The 16,167-nt window shown below is 37.2% G+C and overlaps 1 protein-coding gene across 5 annotated transcripts in view; it reads left to right on the plus strand.

Annotated features, from left to right (window-relative positions):
• The window catches only part of CTNNA3 (catenin alpha 3), a 1,958,943-nt gene that overhangs the window by 1,313,869 nt on the left and 628,907 nt on the right, over nt 1-16,167 (plus strand). For all 5 annotated transcript variants that reach the window (XM_070364862.1, XM_070364864.1, XM_070364866.1 and 2 more), the window contains one exon: nt 13,212-13,368. In XM_070364862.1, the coding sequence (XP_070220963.1) occupies nt 13,212-13,368 (157 nt within the window). The remainder of the gene's footprint in view (nt 1-13,211; nt 13,369-16,167) is intronic.

Genomic DNA, 16,167 nt, shown 5'->3' on the forward strand with positions numbered 1-16,167 from the left:
TTTGATTTCATTATTTTACATGTAGCTATTCTGTTTTCCTAGCACCACTTGTTGGAGACACTATCTTTTGTCCATTATATAGTGTTTCATCCTTTGTCATAGATTAATTGACCATAGATGTGAGTTTATTTCTGAACTCTATATTCTGTCCCATTGGTCTATGTCTGTGGTTTGTGCCAATACTATGCTGTTTGACTACTGTAGCTTTGTAGTATAGTCAGATATCAGGAATTGTGTTACCTCAAGTTTTGTCCTTTTTTCTCAAGATTGCTTTGGCAATTCAGAGTCTTTGTGGGTCTATATAAATTTTTGGATTATTTGTTCTAGTTTTGTGAAAAAATGTCATGGTATTTTGATAAGGATTTTATTAAATCTGTAGATGATCTGCATAGTATGGAAACTTTAGCAATACGTATTCTTCCAATCTGAGAACATGGGCTATCTTTCCATTTTTTTGTATCACCTTCAATTTTCTTCACCTATAGTTTTCAGAGTATAGATCTTCCACCTTCTTGACTAAATTTATTCCTAGCTGTTTTATTTTTTGATGTTATTTTGTTTGGAACTTTTTTGCTTTATCTTTCTGATAGTTCATTATTAATATATTCTGTTTTTCTTAATTTTACTTTTACTTTCCCATCTATGCTGCTGCTGCTGCTGCTAAGTCACTTCAGTCGTGTCCGACTCTGTGCGACCCCATAGTTGGCAGCCCATCAGCCTCCCCTGTCCCTGGGATTCTCCAGACAAGAATACGGGAGTGGGTTGCCATTTCCTTCCCCAATGCATGAAAGTGAAAAGTGAAAGTGAAGTCGCTTAGTCATGTCTGACTTTTAGCGACCCCATGGACTGCAGCCTACCAGGCTCCTCCATCTATGGGGTTTTCCAGGCAAGAGTACTGGAGTGCGGTGCCATTGCCTTCTCCATTTCCATCTATACATTGGTAATAAAAGGGTTTGCTTTTATGGTCTCAGGGTGATTTGAATAGATGAGTGAACACTCCCTTGTTTGTCTTGACTATGTGGTTAAAATTGCCACAATATTTCTTAACTGACTTTCTATCTTGGATTCCTTCTTGTTTTCCTGTTCTGACCCTAGCTGACAAAGGTACAGAATTCAAATCTGAACAATTAGCAAATTGGTGAATTGTTGAGTATGGTAATTCAATAGGAAAAATTCCATGTTGATGTTTACCTTTCTCTAACTCTAGTTTCTCTAATATTGAACTATAGGCAAGTCCTGGTGGTGCAGTCCATTGGCTAATGGTCCTCGTTGGAATGGCTCTCAAAATATCTTACTATGAAGATTTAATCAGCACTTTTTCTTTTGAATACAAACCTTATCAGTGCCTCCATACTTCTCCCTGTGATTCCATTCTTTAGTTATAAGAAAATCAATATAAACTTTTAAAATTTCTATTATTTTAGGTACTAGTAAAAAAATTCCTTGTAGGGATGTACTCACTTGCGAAAAGGCTTTATTAAATGTGTAGGCTAGCAAAGTAGAAGGAACTGTAGACTGGAGTCCTAGTTATATGGAAAGGGGATCCTACTAGACACTTTCCACATGCCCTGGGGAAATTACATTAAAACATTAAAATTCATGCTTTTCAGTACAGTGAGGGATACGGATCACATATCAAATGAACTCAAAGTTCACTAATGAACATCCCATTACATAATGAGATAAATACACAATGAGAAAAATGTATTGTTTTATGACAGTGTATCACAAGAAACTGGACCTAGATTACCTAGATTTGATAAAGTTTTCCTGAGGAAGTGACCTCTATTAGATGAATTATTCTTGTTGTGACCTCTATTAGATGAATTAGTTACCTAGAAAGAGGTAGAAAGGGGAACTGATGATAAATGATGCTAGAAAAATAAACAAGCATCAAATATTTCAGAGCTTTAAAGCCAAGTTAGGTACTTTTGCATTTATCCTAAGAGACAGATGGGAACATCATGAGATTTGTAATTCAGAAATATTAGATTGTGGAGAGTGGCTGGAACCAGGGTTAAAGTTACCTTAATGGTCCCATTGAGAGATAATGGTACCAGAGTGTAGACTTGTGGCAGTGGACATAATATCCAAGAAGCCAAAATGCTAGGTCAAGAACTTTAAGAAAATGCTCTTCTAGGAACCCACTGGAGGGAGAAAGAGTGAGAATAAAAGTAATGAGAAAAATAGAGCAAGTCATCCTTGCCTATTTTAACCCAGTTCTTACCCTGTATCCTATGTACATATCTTGTTATACATCTTGGAAGTGTAGGGGAAATATTGCTTTATATGATCTGAGTTTTATATACCTGTTAACCTTTATCAAATATTTGTGTGTGACTTTTCTCTCTTGTTGTTCAGTCACCAAGTTGTATCCATTTTCTGAGTTTGTGTTGTCTGTTTTTCTGCTTTAGATAAATAGTAGATAAATAGGAAACACTCTTGACAATTAAAAATGTTAAGTCTCGTAATGTTTTTGAACTCTTTTTAGTTCATGCTTTTAGATAAGACCTAGTTAAATCTTCAGAAATTCCAAATACATTGAGAGAATGTCTAATCCAAAGTATTCAGACAATGCAAATATATACTTTTTTAAATTTTAAAATTTTCCAAACTCTTATCATAAAGTACATTTAAAATTTAATAAATAGCTTATGTTTTGCCTTTATTTTGTTGTTGTTGAGTTGCTAAGTTATGTCTGACTGTTACTCCATGAACTATAGCATGCAAGGCTACTCTTTCCATGGGATTTTACTGTATTGCATTGACATTTCTTCCTCCAGGGGATCTTCTTGACCCAGGGATTGAATCCTCATCTCCTGCTTGGCAGGTAATTTATTTACCACTGAGCCATCTGGGAGCCCCCCTTTGCTTTTACACTTATGTAGAATTGCTGGTGCCTTAAAAGGAACTTTGTAGATGTTTCTGATACAAAATTACTTTTTTTTTTTATCTTTAAAAGAGAGTTTATCAATTTGGCAAAGCTATCAAATTCATTTTTAATTCCTCCACCTGATCCCAAATGATTTCGAAAATAATAGATATATGTTTCTACTACAAATTCTAAACTTATTAAATACCTGAGTGGCATATTAAAATGAATCCAAAAAATCTTGGTTATTTTTGTTTGTTTAATCATTAGAAATTAAGGTATTTTCATTACCTTAATTCATAATACACAGTACTGATTTCAGAATTGTCTTTTTTTAAGGAAATTTTCTCTGATTTTAGCTCTATATTATCAGTTCAGTTCAGTCATTTAGTCGTGTCTGACTCTTTGCGACCCCATGAGCTGCAGCACGCCTGGCCTCCCTGTCCAACACCAACTCCCAGAGCCTACCCAAACTCGTGTCCATTGAGTCGGTGATGCCATCCAGCCATCTTATCCTCTGTCGTCCCCTTCTCCTCCTGCCTTCAATCTTTCCCAGTATCAGGGTCTTTTCAAATGAGTCAGTTCTTTGCATCAGGTGGCCAAAGTATTGGAGTTTCAGCTTCAACATCAGACCTTCCAATGAACACCCAGGACTGATCTCCTTTAGGATGGAGTGGTTGGATCTCCTTGCAGTCCAAGGGACTCTCAAGAGTCTTCTCCAGCACAACAGTTCAAGAGCATCAATTCTTTGGTGCTCAGCTTTCTTTATAGTCCAACTCTTACATCCATACATGACTATTGGTTACATGACTACTGGAAAAACCATAGCCTTGACTAGATGGAACTTTGTTGGCAAAGTAATGTCTCTGCTTTTTATTATGCTGTCTAGGTTGGTGATAACTTTCCTTCCAAGGAGTAAGCATCTTTTAATTTCATGGCTGCAATGACCACTTGCAGTGATTTTAGAGCCCAGAAAAATAAAGTCAGCCACTGTTTCTCCATCTATTTGCCATGAAGTGATGGGACCAGATGCCATGATCTTAGTTTTCTGAGTGTTGAGCTTTAAGCCAACTTTTTCACTCTCCTATTTCACTTTCATCAAGAGGCTTTTTAATTCTTCTTCGCTTTCTGCCATAAGGGTGGTGTCATCTGCATATCTGAGGTTATTGATATTTCTCCCGGCAATCTTGATTCCAGCTTGTGCTTCATCCAGCCCAGCGTTTCTCATGGTGTACTCTGCATAGAAGTTAAATAAGCAGGGTGACAATATACAGCCTTGACGTACTCCTTTTCCTATTTGGAACCAGTCTGTTGTTCCATGTCCTGTTCTAACTGTTGCTTCCTGACCTGCATACAGGTTTCTCAAGAGGCAGGTCAGGTGGTCTGGTATTCCCATCTCTTTCAGAATTTTCCACAGTTTATTGTGATCCCACAAAGTCAAAGGCTTTGGCATAGTCAATAAAGCAGAAATAGATGTTTTTCTGGAACTATCTTGCTTTTTCAATGATTCAGCATATGTTGGCTATATTTAACTATATTATAGTTAATTCTAAAAAGTATAATGTTTCTTTAGATTCAGTTTTCCTTAAATTCATTTTTGTTTAAGGGACACTTTTATGATTAGCATATCAAAATGATCATTTAGCTTATCAAAACTAAATTCTTTGTGTATTTGTGTGGCTCAGATGGTAAAGATTCTGCCTGCAAGAGGGAGACCTAAATTCTTTCCCTGGGTTCAGAAGATCCCCTGGAGGAGGGCTTGGAAACCCACTCCAGTATTCTTGATTGGGAAATCCCATGGCCAGAGCAGCTGGAGAGCTACAATCTATGTGGTTGCAGAACAGTTGGACATGGCTTAGCGACTAAACACCACCAACCTGTCTTAATAATTAGTGTAGAGGACAGGAAAATAGTATTTTGATTTTCCTATAAAGTGGTTTTCTTTTACAGACCTTCTAGGGAGTATTACGTTTTCCATAACTTAAATAGTCTTAGGCTGAATTTTCTCCTTTGCTCTAGCGGTATGGATTAAGAGAGAGAAAAGCTTATACTAGAATATGTGTAAAAGAAACACATAGACATTCTCCCAAAAATCAACTTTGCACCACTCCCTATTTAGTTTACTTTACTTTATTTTCTGACTGTGGGGCTTGTGAGATCTTAGTTCCCAGACCAAGGATTGAATCCAGACCCTTGGCAGTGAAAGTGCCTAAGTCCTAACCACTGAACCAGCAGGAAATTCCCACCCCTTTCCCTTTCTAAAAATTACTTTTCATCACTAGAGTAGGTTGGGCTTCCCTGGTGGCTCAGACAGTAAAGAATCCATCTGTGATGCAGGAGACCTGGGTTTGGTCTTTAGGTTGGGAAGATACCCTGGAGGAGGACATGGCAACCCACTCCAATATTCTTGCCTGGAGAATCCCCATGGACAGAGGAGCCTGGTGGGCTACCATCCATGGGGTTGCAGAGTCGGACATGACTGAGCAGTAAGCACAGCATACAGAGAGTAGGTTTTTTTGTGTGTATCCAAAATGCTTCCCAGGTAGTACTAGTGGTAAAGAACCTACCTGCCAGTGCAGGAGATACGAGACCTTGATTCAATTCCTGGGTCAGGAAGATTCCCTGGAGGAGCGCATAGCAACCTACTCTAGTATTCTTGCCCACAGAATCCCATGGACAGAGAAATCTGATGGGCTACAATCCATAAGGTCACAAAGAGTCGCAAACAACTGAAGTGACTTAGCATGCATACACACAAATGCAAGTTAAAGCCTCATGAGAAGATTCATGTGAGTAAGGCTCTCATATAGGGGTCATCCCTTCATGGAGTAATGAGACTACAACACTATTAGGCCAAAGTTGAATGCAATCTAGTTGTTTATAAACTTGTGAGGGTCTATGACAGGTTACACCTCCTCACCACCACCCTTCCCCAGCCTCGAAATGCTTTTATAATTTAACATAAAGATGTGACTATGGAGATTCTTGATGACAAATATCATGTAGCTTACTTTTAAAACGCAATGATAGTTTCCAATAAATGAAAGAAGACAAAAAAGAAAAGATTACCAAAACTAAGGAAAAGTGGAAACACCAACATAGAAAGTGAGAAACATTTGGTAGTAGAATATTATTTAAGAAACTAAGAAAAGAATGCACAAAATTGGAGCATTGAATGTGATGTCATTACCATGGTTGCTACTATTCCAAAATTATTACAGTGTTACCAGTTTAAGTACATATCGTATAAATTCTTGTCACATGCTAGCTTAGATGTATTTGAGGTATCATATATCTAGTTATTTTAATTTTCTCTACACACCATGACATTGAGGTAATCAGATCTATAGGTACTTCCACATAACTCATCTTTTTAATCCACAAAGTGCTTTTGTTATATTAACTAAAATGTTTAAGATTATTTGTGTCAATGCCAATACTGAAATATTTCTGAGGGAAATTAAATTACATGGATTTATGTTCACTTTGAAAGTAACTGTTTTTAGGAATCTTTTAAGAGAAGTATATACATCAGTTGATAGTATTAAATCTGTATGTTCAAAGGAACCTGAGAGGGATCAGCTAACTCAAGTACTGCCCCCACCCCAAATTCAGTGCAAACTTACCTATTCTTCTGGGAAAATGGTTCTGGGAGAGCCAATATGACTCTTCTGGGTATATAAAATCAGTTTGAAGCAAAGTAAAACTCTAATTTAAGCCTCTTGTCTTACAATCTAGAGTTCCCTCTATAACTTCGCACAAATTATTCAGTCTTCATGCCTTTATTGTCTCACTAGTAAAATGAGAATACTGGTAGCATCTTCCTCATTGTATTCAAAATATTAATTCCAATGAACTGCTTAGAAACTCTGCTTAGGACACTGAAGTGGAGAAATTGGAAGCTTAGTGTATTGCCAGCTGAAAAGTACAATGGTATAGCCACTGTGGAAAACAGTATGACATTTCCTCAAAAAAGTTTAACTTAGAATTACCACATGACCCAGAAATTCTATTTGTGGTGTGTAGATGAAATATTTGAAAGCCAGGACTTGGTGAGATATTTGTACACCAATGCATGTGCATTACTCACAGTAGCCAAGAGGTGGAGACAGCCTAAGTGTCCATCAGCAGAGAAATGGACAAGCAAAATATAGGTCTAGTGGAATATTATTCAGCTTTAAAAAGAAATAAAGTTTTGACACATGCTACAACAGATGGACCCTGAAAGCATCATTCTACATGTAAAAGCCACACACAAAAGGTCAAATATTATACAATTCCACTTTTATGAGGTATCTAGAATAGTCAGATTGATAGGCTGAAGAGAGGAGAGAATAAAAAGATTTTGTTTGATGGGTACACGGTTTCATTCATTTTTATTTCAATTGACTGGCTTATTTTACTCTTTGCTCTTTCTTTTCTTTACATCATATCTTCGATCTACTCATAGTGTCTTCTTCTCTTCAACTTTGGTTTGTTCTACTTCCTCAGGGCCTTAACCCCACTACTCCCCCTCTTCATAGGGGTACCGGTTCTGATAAAATCTGGTTCTGATTTTACTACATGGCCTCTGTGTAAGTCTTTGTTCAAATATTCAGTAGAGATTTGAATGCCTTAACCTTTTACATCATGCCCGTGACTACTAATGGTTGTTCTTGAATCGAATACCAGCCTATGATCTAAATACTTTTGAAAATGAAAAAAAAAATATGCTGAACTTGGCTATCTATGGCTGTTCTCTAAGAGTAAACCTTGAGTCAACTAATATCTTTTAGGGAGAGTTAATAAATATAGAGGGAACTATAATTAGCATGCTTAATGTACCAAGAAGCAAGGATAAATAAAACACAGTCCCTCCTATGAAGAGACTCATATGGAGCAGAGGTGTATAAACACTCATGCAATATGATAATTACTATTTGGTTATATGGACAAAGTACTTTTAAAAAACAACAGACAGTTCACATTCTGGGGTATAGGGAATGGGACAGATGTCACAGTATGCAGTGGTATTTCAACAGGTTTGTAAAAGGTTAAGAGTCGTTTCCTCAGAAGGACCAAAGAATGGAAAGTGATGGAGCAATGGTCTTGAGGCAGATTCAGCTGTAAGAAAAAAAAAATCGTGGAAGTATGGAGATACGTGATGTGATCAGGAGATAAAGCTGAAGACAGCTGGAATGTAGGCTAAAATGAGGGTGGTCATTACAGCAGGCAGTATGGGACAGGATCTCTTGTGCATTTGAAAAATAAATGTGTTTGTCACAAGGAGAATGGCCTGGAGCAAACAGGGTCTGGGTTAGGAAACTATTTGGAAGGGTATTAAAATAGTCCTGTTAATATATAAGATCATTTAAAAAAAAATAGTCCTGTTAAACTAAGATCATGGCATCTGGTCCCATCACTTCTTGACAAATAGATGGGGAAACAATGGAAACAGTGACAGACTTTATGTCCTTGGGTTCCGAAATCACTGCAGATGGTGATTGCAGCCATGAAATAAAAAGATGCTTGCTCTTTGGAAGAAAAGCTATGAAAAACCTAGACAGTATATTAAAAAGCAGACACGTTGCTTTGCCAACAAAGGTCCGTATAGTCTAAAGCTATGGTTTTTCCGGTAGTCATGTATGGATGTGAGAGTTGAGCCACAAAGAAGGCTGAGCACCGAATAATTGATGCTTTTGAACTGCGGTGTTGGAGAAGACTCTTGAGAGGCTCTTGGACTGCAAGGAGATCAAACTAGTCCATCCTAAAGGAAATCAGTCCTGAATATTCATTGGAAGGACTGATGCTGAAGCTGAAACTCCAATACTTTGGCCACCTGATGCAAAGAACTGATTCATTGGAAAATACCCTGATGCTGGGAAGATTGAAGGCAGGAGAAGGGGACGACACAGGATGAGATGGTTGGATGGCATCACCGACACAATGGACATGAGTTTGAGCAAACTCTGGGAGATAGTGAGGGACCGGGAAGCCTGGTGTGCGGCAGTCCATGGTGTGCCAAAGAGTCGGAAAGAACTGAGCAACTGAACAACCGCAACAAGATATAAAAAGGTCCTAAAGTTAAAGATGCTGTTTCAAAGGATAATCGACTGATTAGGTGATGAATGCGGTCAAGGGTGATCTGGTATGTACACATCTCAAACATAATCTAAAGAAAGAGGCCTCAGGAAGCAACATCATTCACTTTAAATTTAAGTCATGTTTAGCTATGCATAAGGAGTATTTGAGAATATTCTCTCCCACTTCTCAAGATATGTAGCTAAAATATTAGGAGAATGACACTGGGATGAATATTTCTTCTGCCTTAAAGAAGGTTTGCACATCATTCAAGTTTTTTTCTGCTTTTAGTTTTAATTTAAATATCAGGAGTCAAGTAGGATATGTATTTCTCGTAGTGTGCAGTGTTGAATCAGTTAAACTGAATCAGCTGCAGAACTGAAAATGTTCATACGAAATACAGCATGCCATATATTTCTGATACCACATCACCACTAAGGGATCTACACGAGTACTTAAAAAGTATGCACAGACTGTGAAGGCATAATGGCAGTACAATCGCATAAGTACAGTTGTTCAACTGCAGGGACAACGAAACACCAGAGACCGGAGCCTCTGCAGTGTACGCTGGGAGCTGTTGTTTTTGTTTAGTCACTTAGTCATGTCTGGTTCTTTGCGACCCCGTACACTGCAGCACGCCAGGCTTCCCTGTCCTACATTATAAGTTATTAGGTTAATAAAGCTCTAAAACTAAAGTCCGGGAATACTGCAGTTGTTATTACTAAAGGTAGGTTACATTTCCTTAAAATTCAATGTGTTCCTCTTTCATAAAAAAGAAATAAGAGAATATCAGCATAACAGTTTCAAGCAATTAATTTCTCTCCTCCTGTACCACCAGTAATTTGTTGAAAATCACACCGGTGAGGTGCAGCCTTTAAGTTACTGAGTAGAAAAAAGATTCTTTTTATTGTTGCCATTATATTTTGGTGAAATCTGAATCTTGTGTCCAATATTCTGCCACACCAATGATTCCTATTTTCCAAATTCAAAAGTCATTTTTAATCCTCATTATTCTTTACTTTCCTATGGCATTTGGCCTTTTGAAAAGATTTTCTTCCTCATCTCGACTCTTGAATACCTTACTTTTCTACCTCCTTGGTGATTTCTTCTCTCATCTTTATCACTTGCGTTTTATCCTCTCCTCATACGTATTGGTGCTTTCCAAACCTATGTTCTTTCCTCTCTTCCATTATTTTTTTTTTAAATTTTTCTGCAACTCTGTTACTGTCTCCTCTTCCCAAGAAGATGAGTTTAGGGTCTACCTTGCTTCCAGGTCTTCATTGTACTTGTTATTGCCTCTTCCTAAATGAATATCACCTTATACTAATTTCCACTTATTTTTCAGATTTCAGTCCTTTGAAACATCTTTCCTTATGGAGCTGAATACCTCTCCCACATGTTTTAACGCATCTTCTGCTCACCTTTACAATAGCCCCTACATTGTAACACTTAAGTATTGGAGTGTTTTCCTAACTGGGAGCCCCAGACCAATAGCATCACTATCACCTGGGAATTTGTTAGACAGGCAAATTCTCAGGCTCCAAAGCACATCAACTGAATCAGAAACTCTACTGTGTGGCTCAGGAATCTGTTTTAATAAGTCATTCAAGGGAATTCAGATACATTCTAAAGTCTGAGAATCACTGGTATGTTGCATTTGGCTGGCTTTGGTCTTCTTCCTCTTTTTGATCATGGGCTGCTTTAGAAACTATGATGGAATATTTTTCATTGTGATGTCCTTAGTATTCAGTGTAGAACTGGATACATTGTTGTTGAATAGCACTGATTTGTTACAATGCATGAACAAATAAATGAGTAAATGAATGACAACTTTTTTATGGAATTCAATTTCATATCTCTGATTGACTACTATGTAATTTGTAGAGAGAGCCAAGAGTCCCTTCAAAGTCAACCTCTGTATTAGAAAGGTTGACATCTAATACCCTTCATCAACAATGTCTTCCAAAACAGTTGCACACATCTGCTTTTACAACCCTGAATGACTTTTTAACCTCTGATCTCTCATTGTCTATCAGTACCATAATCATTCTCTTCATTAATCACGGAAGAACCTTAGTAATCACCTTTCTTTGAAGAATAACTTCATTCATTCTGAGTATACAACTAAAGCATATTCCCCACAGAAAGTCTGAACAATTCAGTCACACACACAAAATCAAATTAAAGCACTGAAATTCCATCACTCTGAAAGGACCATTTTTATTTGTATATATTTATCTAACTTTTAGTTCTAGCATATTTGCTAGAAGTGGCATTTTATGAAGAATGATGTTCTGTAATCTGCTGTTATTACACTATTGTGGGAATATTTCCATGTTCTAAAACATTATTTTCTACAGAATCATTTGTGTCTGCATGATATTCTTGACAATAATTGATCTATCCTAATTTAAATTATTAAAAGTCCTGTCGAAACTTTTTCAACACCTCTGCCATTGCAATCCAAGATCTTTCTTATTCGTGTATCCTATTACAGTAGCCTCCTTTGCCAAATTAATCTTTTTAAAGTGTGCTGCTGCTAAGTCGTTTCCGTCGTGTCCAACTCTGTGCGACCCCAGAGACGGCAGCCCACCAGGCTCTGCCATCCCTGGGATCCTCCAGGCAAAAACACTGGAGTGGGTTGCCATTTCCTTCTCCAATGCATGAAGTGAAAAGTGAAAGGGAAGTTGCTCAGTCGTGTCCAACTCTTCTCAACCCCATGGACTGCAGCCTACCAGGCTCCTCCGTCCATGGGATTTTCCAGGCAAGAGTACTGGAGTGGGGTGCCATCACCTTCTCCGTTTTAAAGTGTAGTTCTGAGCAAATCACTCAAAAGTCAAAAGGACTCTCCAGTACCTTCCAAATAAGGCTCCAGTCTTGAGCAGGACAGTTAAGGGCCCCTTATGCATACCCAGGCTCTAGGTGAGACTGCTTACCAATCTCATAGCATTTCCCCTGTTTGCTCGCCTTTTGAATATTGCCACTTCTCTCTTCAAATTCTTTCCCACCCATGCTGCCCCCTTCACTGTGAAGCCTCGCTAAAATTCCATGCCTTATCCTCCTTCTTTGCTCTATGTTTTCTTCTTTAATTCTTATAATCATAGAAGAGACCATATATTTTTATTAAATTCACTTACTAATTTCCTGGGCTTCACAGGTGGCTCAGTGGTAAAGAATTTGCCTGCCAGTGCATGAGCTATGGGTTCTATCCTTGGGTCATGAAGATCCCCTGGAGAAGGAAATGGCAACCTACTCTGGTATCCTTGCCTGGGAAATCCCATGGACAGAGGAGCCTGGTGGGCTACAGTCCATGGGTTGCAAAGAGTAAGACATAACTGAGCAAGTGAGCAAGCACGTTCTCTCCTAACTGGAATATAAGCTCCATGAAGACAGTGATTTTTTTTTTTTTTTCTTATGTCTTGTTCATTGAAAGAAAATGAAAGTGAAAGCAGCTCAGTCATGTCTGACTCTTTGCAACCCCATGGACTGTAGCCCTCCAGGCTCCTCTATCCATGGAATTGTCCAGGTAAGAATACTGGAGTGGGTTACCATTTTCTTCTCCTGGGGATCTTCCCAGCCCAGGGATCAAACATGGGTCTTCTGCATTGCAGGCAGATTCTTTACTGTCCGAGCCACCAGGGGAGGCTTGTTCACTGCCATATCCCTAAAACCAAGACCAGTGCTTGATACCTTCAAACAAACAAACACAAACAAAAAACCTCATAATATATTTGAAATATTGAATGATAATGAGTGGACAAATGAAATAATTGATCAACAATGAATATCTACTGGTAAAATTCTTCAAGTCCTCAAGGAAATCAAAGCTTTTCTTCCTGTGATTTGCATACAATGAGGATTCACTACCTACTTGTCCAAAGTAAATACAAATGACCAGTTAAACATTATTCTTTCCTGAAACCTTTTCTTAGAATTGCTGCTGCAGGTGATCTCTCTCTAAAGACTGTCAATCATTTCTGTAATTATGGTATGTATTGAATACTCTACTGAGCTGGAGTTATATGATGTCCTCATTAAGTTACATGCAATCTCTTTATAGGCAGATATCAATTATCTTTGTTATCTCTTGTAGTTCTTAGTACATTGATGCTTGACAAACAGTTCTAAAATTGATTACCAAAAATAAAATTAAACTATTACCAAAAGCAAAGGAGTTACACATGAGGGTATAAACAGATCTAATTAAAAAAAATTGTCATATGCACAATGGTAAGTATTCTGAAATAAATCACCAAGTGAACCTTCTGTATTTTTATAGATTATTAATGCTGCACTTGCTTTGGCTGCAAGACCCAAAAGTCAAGTGGTCAAAAAAACCATGGAAATGTACAAGCGCACATGGGAGAATCATATCCATGTCCTCACTGAAGCTGTAGATGACATTACAAGCATTGATGACTTCCTGGCTGTATCTGGTATGATTTTTATCTTTTAATTTCTGTGTTTGCTCTTGTCATTTTCTGCAATAGGATGATATGAAATATAATAAATTTTATGAAATATTATGAGATTTTTTTTAATGGTAGCCTTTCTAGAAGCAAAGTGCTACTATATATAATCTAGGATAATGAGTCTCATGCCTTGTAACCCATACATCTCAACAATTTACACTGCCTCTGAAAGAAATCTCCATTCATGGGCAAAGCATAATTGAAAATAGTGGCTGGAAATTTTAGGCATTTCCTGGCTTTTCAAATAAATTAGCATTTCCCATCTTTTAATATAGTTATATCTCTTGATTTTCTCCACATTTTTTGAAACAAGTTTTTCTTCACTCAGAAAAATAAAGGTAGGAAAAAGGAAAAAATAAAAATAGGAAAATTCTTTATTGATTTGAAATATAACACATACTTCAACCACCATATATATTTGAGTAGTGTTATTCTAAAGAATAAAATAAGTCTGAACATGTAACCACATCAATAACAGACAGGCATGAGATTCCATGTCAAACCTAGATGATTCTTTCATCACATAATAGAATACAAGATAGTTAAATTTCTCTCATAAAGACATATTCTCGGAGACATAACTCAGGTTTTGATTATACTGTTGTAACAGCAAAGAACTAAATACTTTTAAATATTTTTTATTTTCTTAAAAATATCTCTCATTAAAATAAACTATATATATATATTTTAAGATATTTTCTTGAAATATGATGATCCTTTTTATAAAATGAAGTTTCTCATGAATTTCAAACATCATTTTATATTTTTAAATGTTTCTTGATTGTATTTTGTCTACCTTATTGATTTCATTATATATGTATATATTCTCATCCTGAACAATAGTAACCTAGTGTATTTTCTTAACATAGTAAAGAAAAGAAAATATGTGCTAGTTAACTACTTTGACATTGTTTTATATCTTTAGAACTAAAAGTTTGAAAATAATAGAAAATGAACAGGAATAATATTAATATGCCTTGATACCACTATTCAGAAATAGCAACTAATGATATCCAGTTTATTTCCATCCAGCAAAGTCTTTATGCTGGAAGGAAATAAAAGTTTTCAAATTATTGTGTCATTTTGCTTTTTTATAGGTAATAGTTGGCTGAATTTTCCTGCATTATTGTATTTTTTTTTTAATGTCATATATCCATTCTTTTATTTTCACTTAGATAAATTTTAACTACTATAAGCAATACTTAGGCATATTTTTGTCTATTTTCTGTCTTTTGAGTATAGACTTTGCAATGTGAATTCAATCAGTATCTTATATTTGGTCTTTCGTAATTTAGTTGTTAAATGCTAGGTTCTGTTTTTCAGTTGGTTCTTTTGGTTACAAGGTGAAGAAACCTGCTCATGGTAGTTAATATAAAGGCAGTTTATTATAAGTCAGTTGATGACCCAGTAGGGAGAATCTCCTGAACATACCAGAGCAGGAGCCATAATCACGTGATGAGAAAAGTGGGGAGCCTGGGAGCTGAGCAGCTGTGTAGGTCCTCAGAGCAGGGGCTCACGGCTTTCCTTTTAGTGCCGGATTCACCTGATCTGGCAGTCTCTGAATCTGCGCCTTTCTGTGAAAAACTTTAGCACTTAAGAATGTTTTGCCTGCATGTAAGAGAAAACTCATATGAGAGTTGCTTAAATAACAAAAATCATTAGTTATTTCATGTCATTAGATATTTAAGATAGTAGACTTACTATCCCTAACACACCAGAGGACATGGATAGGACTAGTCCCTGCGTGTGGGAAGGAGTATCTTATCACTAACATTTTTTTAGAATTGCCAGTACAGGGTAGTGATAAAAAGTGAATTAATATTTAATGTGTTTCATTATTGTTTTTAAAATTCTCTGTAAAGAGTGCACTCCATTATTTTCTGTCCTTGGGGTGGACAGTTCTTACTTTCCTGCCCTTTGATTGGTTGTGATTCAGAGTTATTCAGTTCACTTCAATTCAGTTGCTCAGTTGGGTCCGACTCTTTGCAACCCCAAGGACTACTGCAAGCCAGGCTTCACTGTCCATCACCAACTCCCGGGCTTACTCAAACTCATGTCCATTGAGTCGGTGATGCCATCCAACCATCTCATCCTCTGTTGTCCCCTTTTCCTCCTGCCTTCAATTTTTCCCAGCATCAGGGTCTTTTCAAATGAGTCAGTTCCTCACATCAGGTGTCGTTTCAGCTTCAACATCAGACCTTCCAATGAATATTCAGGACTTATTTCCTTTAGGATGGACTGGTTGGATCTCCTTGCAGTCCAAGGGACTCTCAAGAATCGTCTCCAACACCACAGTTCAAAAGCATCAAACTTCAGCACACAGTTTTCTTTGCAGTCCAACTCTCATATCCATACATGACTACTGGAAAAAACCATAGCCTTGATTGGATGGACCTTTGTTGGCAAAGTAATGTCTCTGCTTTCGAATATGCTGTCTAGGTTAGTCATAACTTTTCTTCCAAGGAGCAAGTGTCTTTTAATTTAATGACTGCAGTCACCATCTGCAATGATTTTGGAGCCCCAGAAAATAAAGTCTGTCACTGTTTCCCCATCTATTTGCCATGACGTGATGGGACCAGATGCCATGATCTTAGTTTTCTGAATGTTGAGCTTTAAGCCAACTTTTTCACTCTCCTCTTTCAATTCATCAAGAGGCTCTTTAGTTCTTCTTCACTTTCTGCCATAAGGGTGGTGTCATCTGCATATCTGAGGTTATTGATATTTTTCCCAGCAGTTTTGATTCCAGCTTGTGCTTCATCCAGC

Source organism: Bos mutus, chromosome 28, assembly GCF_027580195.1.
Source record: "Bos mutus isolate GX-2022 chromosome 28, NWIPB_WYAK_1.1, whole genome shotgun sequence".
NCBI lineage: Eukaryota > Metazoa > Chordata > Mammalia > Artiodactyla > Bovidae > Bos > Bos mutus.